This window comes from Pan paniscus, chromosome 3 (genome assembly GCF_029289425.2).
Source record: "Pan paniscus chromosome 3, NHGRI_mPanPan1-v2.0_pri, whole genome shotgun sequence".
NCBI classification, from domain to species: domain Eukaryota; kingdom Metazoa; phylum Chordata; class Mammalia; order Primates; family Hominidae; genus Pan; species Pan paniscus.
In genome coordinates this window covers 56886574-56901742 of record NC_073252.2, presented here as the reverse complement: position 1 = coordinate 56901742, position 15169 = coordinate 56886574, and the positions used below count along the sequence as shown (strand labels likewise).

General features: G+C 38.0%; 1 protein-coding gene across 4 annotated transcripts in view; it reads right to left on the bottom strand.

Annotated features, from left to right (window-relative positions):
* The window catches only part of ANKRD17 (ankyrin repeat domain 17), a 184966-nt gene that overhangs the window by 90126 nt on the left and 79671 nt on the right, over positions 1–15169 (bottom strand). For all 4 annotated transcript variants that reach the window (XM_008971825.5, XM_034958674.3, XM_034958677.3 and 1 more), the window contains exon 2: positions 13038–13191. In XM_008971825.5, the coding sequence (XP_008970073.3) occupies positions 13038–13191 (154 nt within the window). The remainder of the gene's footprint in view (positions 1–13037; positions 13192–15169) is intronic.

Below are 15169 nucleotides of genomic sequence, written 5' to 3'. Positions count from 1 at the left end.
ACTCTCTCCAAAGGAAAAAAAAAAAAAAAAAGAACAAAATGACCAGATTATTATTTCCAAATTCTCTCATTTAATCAATTGAACAACAAAACCATAGAAATTCAGATAGAGGGCACATTAAAATATTATTTATATTATTATTTTATAATAAAATTATTAATATTACTAACACTATTAAACTTTTTAAATATTATCTGATTTTAAGATAATTGAATGCGTAATTATGTTCCTCTCAGAACTTACTCAGAGGGCTAAAATGCAAGAGAAATTCCATCTATGGTAAAACTAGGAAAAATCTGTATATAAGCTGAATATATAAGCTAAAATGTATAAAGACAAAGTAAACCAGAGAACTAACTAACTTATAGAACAGAATAAACTGAAACACCACTATCAAAAGAGAAACAGACCATTAGCCCAACAGGAGTCAGGTATGAGATGTACCAGATACAGGGGTGAGGCTTTGGTTAGAAAAAAGGGAGACCAGCTGAACACCTGTGAGGAGTAATCAGACACAAGTTTTCATTGCCAAACTAAACAGCCAGGTGATTATTCTCTAAAGAAACCAAACTAGAAAGGCCCTGGACTAGGAGACATCAGGTATACAGGAGGATGACATGAAGTACTACATAAAAGCATTAAGTGAAAGTTTACATGATAAGTAGTGAAATCCTCAGCCCCATTCCCACTGTCAGCTCCCACTGTCAGAATTATGGTAGCTGGGTTAATTATTCAGAAGACAAACACTGGCAGGTGTGTGTCTAATAAAATGATCCCAAGGTTACCCGTCCCTGATGTACACATCCTACAACCTTGGGACTGTGAATTTGACAGATTTTACTCCCAAAATTAAGTTACGTTATATAGCATTGTTGACCTAAAGACAGCGAGGTTATCCTGGTGGGCCTGACCCAATCAAATGAGCTTGTGAAAGGCAGAGATTTCTTTGGCTGGTTGGAGATAAGGAAGTCAGAGATTAAAAGCACAAGAAGGATTCTACTTGCCACTGCTGACTTAAAGATGGAGGGTGCCACATGTCAAAGAATGTGGGCAACCTTATGGAGATGACAGCCCATAAAAAAAATCAGGATCTTGGTTCTACAATTGCAAGGAACTAAATTCTGCTACCAATAACAATAAATTTGGAAGTAAATGTTCACCCACAGCCTACAGATAAGGAACATAGGATAGCTGATATCAGCCTTGAGACCATAAGCAAGAGAATCCAGCCACACTGTCCCCAGATGTCTGGCTCACAGAAATTTAAGAGATAATAAGTGGGCGTTGTTTCACACCACTATATTTATAGTAAATTGTTATGCTGCGATAGAAAACTAATCCATGCTGTACAGTGAAATGAACCAACAAAACATGCATCCAGACTTTCCAATTTAGCTTTTTATGGCATTGCTATAGACTAAAAACAGGACCCAAGGATCACCAGACATCTGAAGAAAATCTTAAATATGAAAAGCCAACCAAAGTATTGAAAATGAGACTGAAATTTTATAATGCCAAAATTATAAAGCTTTGGGGAAGGAGAATAGGGACAAGTGGTACAGAGACAAGGTAAGTCATAAATAAGTTTGGCAACACCAGAAGTTTAGTAACTTTAAAGGTCTGAGAGTGGTTTTTTAAACTGGAACTCTATACCTAGCTAAACTATCAAGTATGAGGATAGTAAGAAAGGCATTTTCAGACAGTCTAAAAAATTTTACCTCTCAAGCATCCTTTCTCAAGAAATATATTGGATACCTAAACCTTGTTCAATCTCAACATCACAAAAAGAGAAGCAACCAGACAGTGCCTATGTGATACATAAGGAAATACACAGCATTATGAATGACTATTCTTGCCAAAATCAGAATAAATCTGAATCTGATCAAGTATCTGGATCTAAAATAGGAAATACAACACACAGAAGCACAACTGGCAAAATCCATAAAGTGAGAGAAATGACTATTTCTTCAACAAATAAATAGGAAAAAAAAAAGAGGAACTGTTATGATTAAACTTAAAACAATTTTAATTTTTAATTTCATGGGTACATAGTATGTGTATATATTTAAGAAAAATAATTAACATTAAAACTATGTAAACCTTGTTTGGATCCTGATTTAAACCAACTGTAAAAAGACAGAAAATAATTGAAGAAATCTCAACATTGACAGGATACTGGCAATATTAAGGAATTACTTTTTTTTTTCCTTTAAATCTGAAATAGTATTATGGCTATATTTCTTTTTAAACACTCTTAATTTACAGATACATACTAAAATATTTATATATATGAAATGGTATGGTGCTTAGATTTGCTTTAAATTAACATAGGTGGCAATGTCAGCAAGGTGGTAATAGGCAGATATGAAAAAGACTGCCTGTACACTGAAGGCTGCTGAAGCTGGATGATGGATAAACATACACAGGTTTCATTACGCTATTCTCTTAGATTTGTATGTGAGAATTTCCATTTAAAAAGGGAAGGAAATAAAGGAGTGAGGGAGAGGAAAAGTGAAAGAGAGGTGGAGAAAGAAAGGAAGGGAAGTAGGGGGAAGGCTAGCTTGTTAGCTACCAGAAAGACAATATAAAAAATAGAAATAATTACACAACTTAGAAAAATGAAGCAACTATTTGCATCGTATGAAAAGGTATCTTATCTCCAAAAATCAGCTTTTATGTAAAATCTACTTCCGTGTAACATCTTTGAATCTTCTTGTGCCTCTTGGGGCCACAGAAAACAAATCTATATGACAGTCTCTTAAGCATTTGAAGAACACTTTATTCAACCTGAGTCTTCTTGTCTTCAGGAGAAACATTCCCTGCTCCTCTGAGGTATATTTTTAAATAATTTCATAATCTGCATTTCTCTCTCATAAACTTCTAGAGCAATGTCAAATTGCTGGAAAATGCTAAATTAGGTCTCTACTCTTCTGTACAAATGGTTTTCTTTACTCCAAGACAGGACCGTGCACATGCCCTGATTATGTTTCCAAGTCTATTTGGTTAAGATCCTTTTAATAATCCATTCTAGAATTTTACCTTGGATGGAAATCAAGTTTAACCATGAATCCTTCAAATATTTAAATACCGGTTGGGCACAGTGGCTCAAGTCTGTAATCCCAGCACTTTGGGAGGCTGAGGCGGGTGGATCACGAGGTCAGGAGATCGACACCATCCTGGCTAACGCAGCGAAACCCCGTCTGTACTAAAAATACAAAAAATTAGCCAGGCATGGTGGCAGACGCCTGTAGTCCCAGCTACAGCAGGAGGCTGAAGCAGGAGAATGCCATGAACCCGGGAGGCGGAGCTTGCAGTGAGCCAAGATCCCACCACTGTACTCCAGCCTGGGTGACAGAGTGAGACTCCGTCTCAAAAAAAAATTAAAAAAAAAAAAAATTTACTGTATTACAAGATGTTTACTGAAAGCATTATTGAACAGTATTAGGTCAGTTTTATGCTATATTAAAGTAGCAGTTTACACGCATTGCATGTATAATAGGTAGTGCACTGGGGTTCTTAAACCATGAACAATTAGTGTTCATAGTGTATTTATGTCTACTTTACAAAACCTAAGAAAACATCATGTCTTTAAAATGATTATAGAGATTTCATTATCACTGCCTTATATTTAAGATATGATATATAGTGCTAAATATTTGATTTTGTGTGTGTGTGTGTATATATATGTATATGTGTGTGTATATATATATATGTGTGTGTGTATATATATATATATATATATATATATATATATATACACTCCTCAACTAAAACATTGTTCCTATGGGGATAATATAATGGTCCACTTCACAAAAATACCACGATGATTCACATGAGGTTTCAGCCTACAGTCTCTAACAAACAAGTGGGGAAAATTATATATTGTCAATTCTCATTATTCAGTTATTCACAGTAGTTATGTTAAGTCGCTAGAAACACGGAATTAGCAAATACTACACTCAACCACTGCTCCTGGGAGAAATATAGCGTTAGCCAGCCCCTGGCCTCAGCATTGTCATTAATGCACATAACCCTGTTTTATGTGTGTTTCTGTTTAAATGTACCTTTTTTGTGTGTGTCCTTCCAACTTTTATTTTAGGTACAGCGGGTATACATGCAAGTTGGTTATGTGGGTAAACTGCATGTTGTGGGGGTTCAGGGTACAGATTATTTCATCACCGAGGTAATGAGCATAGTATCTGATAAGTAACTTTTCAATCCTCACCTTCCTCCCATTCTCAAGTAGGCCCTGGTGCCTATTGTTCCCTTCTTAGTGTCCATGTGTACTCAATGTTCAGCTCCCACTTATAAGTAATAACGTGGCATTTGTTTTTTTGTTCCTGCGTTAATTCACTTAGGATAATGGGCTCCAGCTGCATCCATGTTGCTGCAAAGGACATGATTTTATTCTTTTTTATGGCTGCATGGTATTCCATGATGTAAAATAAAACTTATTTAATATATGTTGTTGATTCATTAACATTGAACTCACAGCCAACAGCAGTAAAACTCATGCCTGAACCTAAAACATGTTTTTCCCAAAAGGCACATCACAGCATTCTCACACTTAGGAACACTAGACAGCACTATGCTTGGGCGCCATTTTAAACAGTGAGTGGGAGGGACTGTACATCATGGTTTGAGTGCCAACTAAGGCACAGTACAATAGAATATGAGACAGATTTCTAAGGTTTTTGACCTCAGTCCCTGGCTCCCAGATGGCATCTCTAGACCAACTCAGGGCCTAGGGGAACTAGCCACCCTGAAGGGGAAAAAAAGTCTGGCTGGCTTCACCACTGAGATAGATGGAGTAAGATGGCTGAATAGGGGGCTCTAGTGATCTCCCCACCCCTCCCCAAGTTTGGCAACTATCTACACAAAGTGAGCATCTTCATAAGAACCCAAAATCAGGTGAGCATACACAGTGCCTGGTTTTGACTTCGCATTGCTGAAATAGGCATTAAAGAGGGTAGAAAAGACAGTTTTGAATTGCCAATGACACCCCTCCCTAATCCCCTAGCAGCTCCCCACATGGTGCAAAGAACTGTGCAACTGTAAGACTCTAGCAACTGTGAGCCTTTGCATTGAACTCAGTGCTGCCCGGTCACAGCGGAGAGCAGAAACAGGCTGAACTCAGCTGATGCCTGCTCGTGGAGGGAGCTTTTGGACCAGGCCTAGCCGCAAGGAAATTGTCCATCCCAGCAGTCCAAATTTGACTTCCAGCAAGCCCTGTCAACACGGGCTGCAGTGTTCTGGGGCCCTAAGTGAAGCTGAGGGGCAGTCTAAGTCACAGGACTGCAATTCCTAGGCAAGTCCTAGTGCCAAGATGGACTTGGAGTCACTGGACTGGGGATGGGGAGCAGGCAACTTCCTGAGCCACCACTTGGGTGGCTAAGGGAGTGCTTGAGTCACCCCTCTCCCAACTTCAGGCAGCACAGCTTAAGGCTCCAAAAGAGACCCCTTCCTTCTGCTTGAGAGAAAAGAGCAGAGACAACTTGGTCTTGCATCTTGGATACAAGCTTAGCCACAGTAGGATAGGGCACCAGTCAGATGTGTGAGGCCCCCCATTCCAGACCCTAGCTCCTGGACAATCTTTCTACACACACCCTGTGCCAGAAGGGAACCTGCTCCCTTGAAGAAAAGAACCCACCCCTGGAAGGATCCATCACCTACTGACTAAAGAGCCCTTGGGCCCTGAAGAACCAGCAGCGACACCCAAGTAGTATGCCACCTGCCTCGGTTGAGACTCTGAGATGTGCTGGCTTCATGTGAGAACCAGCACATTCCCAGCTATGGTGGCAACAGTGACAGCACAGTTGGGGGGGGGGCTGTTAAGTAGAAAGTGGACTCTCGGGGTCTCCTATTCCAAGGCTTGACACTTAGATGACATTTCTGGAGCTGTCCTGGGAGAGAGGGGGCCCACTGTTCTGAAGGGTGAGTCTCAGGCCTGGCAGCTTTCATCACAAGCTGACTGAAGAGCCCTTGGGCTTTAACTGCACATTGGCGGTAGCCTGGCAGTACTCCCTGTGGGCCTCTGGTGGTGACGGCCATGGGCTGAGACTCCTTACCTGTGGAAAGAGGAAGAGTGGGAAGGACTGTATATCGTGGTTTGAGTGCCAGCAAAGATACAGTACAATAGACCCTCATTAGATAGATTTCTAAGGTTTTTGACCTCAGTTCCTGGCTCCCAGATGGCATCTATGAATCAGCTCAGGGCCTAGGGGAACCTGCCATCCTGAAGGGGAAAAAAACAAGTCTGGCTGGCTTTGCCACCTGCTGACTATAGAGCCCTAGGGCCTTCAGCAAACATAGGTGGTAGCCAGGTAGCAGTCACAACAGGCATTGAGTGAGACCCAGTGCTCTGCTGGCTTCAAGTCTCACCTAGTACAGTCCCAGTGGTGGTGACCACAGGGGTACTTGTGTCACCCCAACCCCAGCTCCACATGGCTCAGAGGGGAGAGAGAGAGAGAGAGAGAGAGAGAGAGAGAGAGAGGGAGAGGGAGAGAGAGAGAGAGAGAGAGAGAGAGAGAGAGAGAGAGAGAGACTGAGACTCCATTTGTTTGGGAGAAAGAAAAGAGAAGAAGAGTCTCTACTTGGTAATCCAGATAATTCTTCTAGATCTTAAATAAAACCACCAAGGTGGTACCTCTATGAATCCGTAAAAAATCATAGCGATACTGGGATTGGGGTGCACCCCAATGCAGACATGGCTTAGATCACAATACCCAAGTCCCTTCGAACACTTAGAAAGCCTTCCAAAGAAGGACAGGTACAAACAAGTGCAGACTGTGAAGACTATAATAAATACCTAATTCTTCAATGCCCAGACACCAACAAACATCTGCAAGGATCACGACCATCAGAAAACATGACCTCACCAAATGAACTATATAAGGCACCAGGGACCAATTCTGGAGAAACACAGATATGTGACCTTTCAGAAAGAAAAATCAAAACAGTATTGAGGACACTCAAAGAAATTAAAGATAACACAGAGAAGGAATTCAGAATTCTATCAGATAAATTTAACAAAGAGATTGAAATAACTGAAAAGAATCAAGCAGCAATATTGGAGCTGAAAAATGCAACAGACACAGTGAAGAATGCATCAGAGTCTCTTAATAGCAGAATTGATCAAGCGGAAGAAAGAATTAGTGAGCTTGCAGACAGGCTATTTGAAAATACACAGTTGAAGGAGACAAAGAAAAGAATAAAAAAGAATGAAGCATGCCTACAAGATCCAGAAAACAGCCTCAAAATGGCAAATCTGAAAGTTATTGGCCTTAAAGAGGAGGTAAAGAAAGTGATAGGGGTAGAAAGTTTATAAGGCGCCGGGCGCGGTGGCTCACGCTTGTAATCCTAGCACTTTGGGAGGCCGAGGCGGGCGGATCACGAGGTCAGGAGTTCGAGACCACGGTGAAACCCCGTCTCTACTAAAAAATACAAAAAATTAGCCGGGCGTGGTGGCGGGCGCCTGTAGTCCCAGCTACTCGGAGAGGCTGAGGCAGGAGAATGGTGTGAACCCGGGAGGCGGAGCTTGCAGTGAGCCGAGGTCGAGCCACTGCACTCCAGCCTGGGTGACAAAGCGAGACTCTGTCTCGAAAAAAACAAAAACAAAAAAACAAAAAAAAAAAAAAGAAAGTTTATAAGGTAAAGGTATAGTAACAGAGAACTTCCCAAACCTAGAGAAAGATACCAATATTTAAGTACAAGAAGGTTACAGAACACCAAGCAGATTTAACCCAAAGAAGACTACCCCAAGGCACTTAATAATCAAACTTCCAAAGGTCAAGGAGGTAAGGATCCTAAAAGCAGCAAGACAAAAAGACACAAATAAAATACAATGGGGCTCCAATACATCTAGCAGCAGACTTTTCAGTGGAAACCTTACAGCCCAGAAGAGAGTGGCATGACATAAAGTACTGAAGGCAAAAAAATTTTATCCTATAATAGTACATCTGGCAAATATATCCCTTAAACATGAAGGAGAAAGAGGGACTTTCCCAGACAAAAGCTGAGAGATTTCATCATCGCCACTTCTGTCCTACAAGAAACACTAAAGAGATTTCTTTAATCAGAAAGAAAAGAATGTTAATGAGCAAAAAGAAATCATCTGAAGGTACCAAACTGACTGATAATATTAACTACAGAGAATATTATAACACTGTACCTGTGGTAACTCTTACCTTAAGTAGAAGCACTGAAAGATTAACAAATCAAAAATAATAACTACAACAACTTTTCAAGACATATGCAGCACAGTAAGATATAAATAGAAATGACAAAAAGTTAAAAAGTAGCAGACAAACTTAAAGTGTCGAGTCATTGGTTTTCTTTTACCTTGTTAAATTTGTTTATGGAAGTGGTGTTAGGCTGTTATCAGCTTAAAATAATGGGTTATAAGATAGTATTTGCAAGCCTCATGGTAACCTCAAATCAAAAAACATACAATAGATACAAAAAATAAAAAGCAAGAAATTAAAACATATCACCAGAGAAAATCACTTTCACTGAAAGGCAGGAAGGAAAGAAGGAAGATAACAATACAAAACAACTTGAAAACAAATAACCAAATGACAGGAGTAAGTCTTCACTTATCAATAACAACACTGAATGTAAATGGACTTAAAGGACTACAACCAAAACACATGCAGAGGCTGAATGGATAAAAAACAAGACCCAATGACCTGCTGCCTACAAGAAATACACTTTACCTATAAAGATGCACACAGAGTGAAAATAAAGGGATTGAAAAAGATATTCCACTGGAAACCAAAAAAGTGCAAGAGTAGCTATACTTACATTGCACAAAATAGATTTCAACACAAAAATATGAGACAAGATCATTATATAATGATAAAGGGGTCAATTAAGCAACAGGATATAACAATTTTAAATACATATGCACCTAACACTGGAGCACAAAGCTATATAAATACTAGAGCTAAAGGTAAAGATAGAACCCCAATATAAAAATAGCTGTAGACTTTAACATTCCACTTTCAGCATTGGACAGATCTTCCACAGAGAAAATCAACAAAGAAACATTGGACTTAGAAAGAAAGATGGCAGAGAGGAGAGGAGACAGGGCTAATGTGCAGCTCCCACTTGGATGGGCAGAATAGCATGTGGAGACTCACACCACAAACTCCGGCTCTAAGAACCACTGCAGGAACATTACCAGGAAAACCAAAATAATTCACAGATTCTCTGAAAGAAGTGACACATCGCTGCAAATTCTGCAAGACAGTCAAATAACTGTGAGTTCCCAAAGTACAAGAGCAGGAAAACCTGTCTCCAAACACACATGTCCACTGGGGAATCTGAAAATCCAGATCACAGGAGAAGGATTTAACCTCACCTATAACAAAAATGAATATAGGGAGCCACATGAAATATAAAGGTAGAAGCAGCAGTGGGAAGAGCCTTGTAAGCACACCCAGTCTCCAGCTCGAGCCCAGGGAAGCCATCCCTGACTGCATCTGATAGGGCCCTCAGGGAAGGCAGCCAGCAGAATTAGGGAGGGGTCACAGGGTGAAAAAAGCTTCCAACTGAATTTCATAATAATTTCAACTGGGCATAAACTTTCTTCAGCAGAACCCACAGGGTAAATGGGAATCCTCCCTAAATCATTCTATGAAGCCAGTATCAACCTAATACCAAAACCAAGAAAGGAGAGGAGGGGAGGGGAGGGGAAGGGAGAAGGAAGGCGAGGGAAGGGAGAGGAGAAGGAAGGAAGGAAGGAAGGAAGGAAGGAAGGAAGGAAGGAAGGAAGGAAGGAAGGAAGGAAGGAAGAAAACTACAGATCCCTGATGAACATAGATGCAAAAATCCTCAACAAAATACTAGCTAACAGAATCCAACAGCATAGCAAAAAGAGAATATACCTTGATCAAATGGGTTTCACACCAGGAATGCAGAGATGGTTTAACACATGCAAGTCAATAAATGTGATACATCACATAAAAGGAATTAAAAACAAAAATTGCATGATCATCTCAATGATGCAGAAAAAGCATTTGATGAAATCCAGCCATCCCTTTATGATTAAAACCTTTAGCAAAACTGGCATAGAAGGGACATATCTCAAGGTAATAAAAGCCATCTATGACAAACCAACAGCCAACATTACACTAAATGGGAAAATGTTGAAAGCATCCCCCCAAGAACTGGAACAAGATCTGGATGCCCACTTTCACTATTTCTATTCAACACAGTACTGCAAGTCCTAGCCAGAGCAATCAGACAAGAGAAACAGACAACCAAACTGATAAGGAAGAAGTCAAATTATCCTTGCTTGCAGATAATATAATCTTATATTTGGAAAAACCTAAAGACTTCAGCAAAAAAACTATTAAAACTGATAAATTCAGCAAAGTTGCAGGAAACAAATCAACATACAAAACTCAGTACCATGTCTATATGCCAAGAACCAACAATCTGAAAAACAAATCAAGAAACTAATGCCATTTACAATAGCTACAAATAAAATAAAATACCTAGGAAGGAACTTAGTCAAAGAAGTGAAAGATCTCTACAAGGGAAACTATAAAACACTGATGCAAAAAATTGAAGACGACACAAGAAAAATGGGAAAATATTCCATGTTCATGGGTTGGAAGAATCAATACTGTTAAAATGTACATACTACCCCAAGCAACTTACAGAGTCAATGCAATTCCTATCAAAATACTAATGACATTATTTACAGAAGTAGAAAAAGCAATCTGTATTGGTCTGTTTTCACATTGCTATAAATACCCGAGACAGGGTAATTTATCAAGAAAAGAGGTTTAATTGACTCACAGTTCCACATGGCTGGGAGGCCTAAGGAAACTTACAATCATGGCAGAAGGTGAAGAGGAATCAAGGACCTTCTTCACATGGCAGCAGGAGAGAGAAGTGTGAGGAGCGGAAGGGGAAGAGCCCCTTATAAAACCATCAGATCTTGTGAGAACCCATTCACTATTACAAGAACAGCATGGGGGAAACTGTCCCCATGATCCAATCACCTCCCACTGGGCTCCTCCCTTGACACATGGGGATAATGGGGATTACAATTCAAGGTAAGATTTTGGTGGGGACACAGAGCCAAACCATATCACAATCCTAAAATTTACAAGGAACCTCAAAAGATCCAGAATAGCCAAAGGTATCCTGAGCAAAAAGAACAAGACTAGAAAGAATCACATTACCTGATTTCAAATTATACTACAGAGTTATATAACCAAAATGGCATGATTGTCACATAAAAGTACACATATAGACCACTAGAATACAATAGAAAACCCAGGAATAAATCCATACATCTACAGCCAACTCATTTTTGACAAAGTTGCCAAGAACATCCAGTGGGGAAAGAACAATCTCTTCAATAAATGGTGCTGGGAAAGCTGGATATCCATATGCAGAAGAATGAAACTAGACCCTGATCTCTCACCATATACAAAAATAGAATCAAAATGGATTCAAGACTTAAACATAAGACCTCTACTATGAAACTACTGAAAGGAAACATTGGGGAAACTCTCCAGGACATTAGAATGGGCAAAGATTTCTTGAGTAATACCATAAAAGCATGGGCTCCTAAAGCAAATAAGGACAAATGGGATCACATCAAGTTAAAAAGCTTCTGCACAGGAAAAAAAAAAAAAAAAAATCAACAAACTGAAGTGACAACCACAGAATGGGAGAAAATATTTGCAAACTACCCAGCTGACAATGAATTGATAACCAGAATATATAAGGAGCTCAAACAATAGGAAAAAAAATCTAATAATCTGATCCAAAAATGGGTCAAAGATTTGAACAGCATTTCTCAAAAGAAGACATATAAATGGCAAATACACATATGAAAAGGTATCAACATCACTGATCATCAGAAAAACGCAAATCAAAACTATAATGAGATATCATTTCACACCAGTTAAAATGACTTATCCAAAAGACAGGCAATGACAAATGCTGGAGAGGATGTGGAGATAAGGGAATCCTCATATACTATTGGTGAGAATGTAAATTAATACAACCATATGGAGAACAGTTTGGAAGTCCCTCCCAAAAGTAAAAATAGAGCTACCACATGACCCAGCAATCCCACTCCTAGGTGTACACCCAAAAGAAAGGAAATCAGTATATTGAAGAGGTATCTGCATTCCCATGTTAATTAGAGTACTATTCACAATAGCCAAGATAGAGTAGAAGGATGAATACCAGAGGCTGGGGAGGGTAGTTGGGGCAGTGGGGATGGTTAATGAGTATCAAAAAAAAAAAGTTAGAAAAAATGAATAAGACCTAGTATGTGCTAGCACAACAGAGTGGCCATGGTCAAAAATAATTTAATTGTACACTTAAAAATAACTAAAAAAGTATAACTGGGTTGTTTGTAACACAAGGGATAAATGCTTGAGGTGATGGATAGCCCATTTACCCTGATGTGATTATTATGCATTGCATGCCTGTATCAAAAGATCTCATGTATCCCATAAATACTTACACCTACTATGTACCCACAAAAATTAAAAATTAAAAAATTAACACCAACAAAAATCACAAAAATGTGTAAAACCTGGCATTAAATAGGCCACAAAAGGACACTTATTTATAGCAGGAGAGCTGAAACAAGAATGTAGAGCATCACTTTGTTCGACTTCTACTGGGAGCATGCATGTAGGGTGATTCAAATGTTCCACCACTTTATACATGCCTATGAAAGACCGCTAGTACTGATTTTGAAGTTAAAATGCATTTTTGCAGGTAGGCAAATTCACAAATACATAATTCACGAATAATCAAACTCAACTGAAAAATCTCTCTTTGTAAGGTCAACTGTAGCACATGGACTTTACTCTGGTAATGAAAATTACAATATGCTTTAGTAAAACGCTCCATGTAATTCAGCAGAAAGTAATCAATTAACCTTTATTAATAGTATCATTCTAAATACCCAATATCATTCATTTTTAACAAGAGATTTTATTAGATTGATGTGCAACTTTACATAACAAGGTAGACTTATTACTATGTAGAGTACATACCTGCAGCTTCTAGTAAAGCTTCCAGTCTAGCCTGTGTTTCTGGATCTACTGTCCTGAGGTCTGCACCATCAGCAGTACCTGATAAGAGCAACTTGGAAGCTGTTTCCAGCATTGGATTTTCCAAATCATCCTGATCCAAAATGAAAGACTCCACCTATAAAACAAATGCAAAAAGAGGGAGGAAGGGAGAAATGAACAGCGAAAGGAAAAGAGGGGAGAGAAAAAGAAAGCAGGGGAGGGAAAAATATGTTAACATAATTAACAATGGTAAACACAGTGCAACCCTAAAAAGTTCAACATGACATCTAAGCCTGTTGATTAACAAAAGAAGAAAATTTTTTTTGTGGAAGAATTCAAAACTTTATTTCTCATATGCAGCCTAATTTTCTTTACTAATATTCTTTTCTACTTTAATTTGGTTATTATGTATATGTAGGGTTGAGTGTGATGCTTAGGTTGTGAAAACTTTAACTGTGAATAGAAGACCTAACTAAATCAGCAGCTTTTAAATGTTTTGCTTTCAGGACTCAATGAAGTACTGAACTCCCAAGGACTTTATATAAACCCTGTATTTCTTGATATTTACCATACTGGAAATTAAGTAGCAAATATCACTATCAAAAAATCACATTCATTAATATCACCACTGATTTCATCCAAAAAGTCTTTAAGTACTGGAAAGCTGTCAAGCCTAAGCAAACAAGTTCCAAAATTCTAATTTTTGCTTCAAAGCTTAACTTTATCATTGGCAACAAGTATTGTTGTTTTCCTTAAAGTGACAGACTCACTTCAAACATTTTTAGAGGAGCATTTGCCAAATATCCAAGTTTGATAACTGTAGTTTTTCGTTTGTACTTTACCATAAAAATGACATTTCATGGGGGAAAAAAGGCTAATTCACCTCACATCTAAAAAAATTGCAGTTATTTTTCCTCCAGACAAACACTATACTTTTTGTATGCAGCAAAAGTGCTTTATGTGTACTTCCCATTTTGTTACACACACTAATATTGAAAGAACATGCATTCAAAAGGGGAGTTTTCATAAAATTAATAATTTTATCGCTTCATCAAGAATATTCTTAAACTAGCATTTAATTTTTTTTTTTTAACTTCAAGCACGTGGTAGTGAAGAATACAATCATATCAGTACAGTTTGTTTCCATGGCCTTCAGGTCCATAAGTTTTACCCACCACTGTTTTTGCACCATCATCGTAAATGTCAACATAGTAAAAAAGCCAAGTAACATCTCAATATTATGATAAAAATAGTTTTGACCTCATGGACACCTTGAAATGGTCTCTGGGCCCTGAGGGGTCTATTTACTGTGTTAAGAAACACTGATATAAGTCTAGCCGATTCAAGTAAAAGAAATTTAAAGAATTAGAAAATAACAAACTCCTAAGACAGGGGTAAAGTTTTGTTTTGATATTCCCTATCACAGTGCTACTTACAAATAGGTACTAAAACATATTCTTTTCTGCTTAGTGATAAAAATTGGTAATTATTATATAAAATATCACTAAAATGATCAGTTTATTTCACAAATCTAAGGTACTACTAACACTGCAATAACTAAAATAGATGTAAAAATAACTAATAAGCTAGAATACAATCACGCTCATGCCTAGTATCCAGAAGGTCAATAATAAAAAAGACAACTTAAGGAATAAATCCTTAACCATCATAACCTCAGAAACGATACTGTTCCATCTTGAAAAGTCAACTATCAAGTAACCAGGAATAGTGCTATAATTAATCAAAACATTTAATACTAAATTTTAAATCTGGGAAGAAATAATGTTTCTCTACAAAGTTCCATTAAACTAAAGCAGTTTAACGTGGAATAACATTTGAGATTTCAAATATTTTATACACAAACACAACATTCTCAAAATATCCTGTAAATATTTTTGAAATTTCATAAAATTTTGTTCTACATTAACTTTAATTAATCTATAACTCCTTATGGCAAGGAGATAAAAAATACAAAAACAATTTTTTTAAATTATATATATTTTAAATTATATATATGTGTGTGCATATATGTGTGTGTATATATATCTGTATATATATCTGTGTATATATGTATATATGTGTGTGTGTATATATATGTGTGTGTGTGTGTGTGT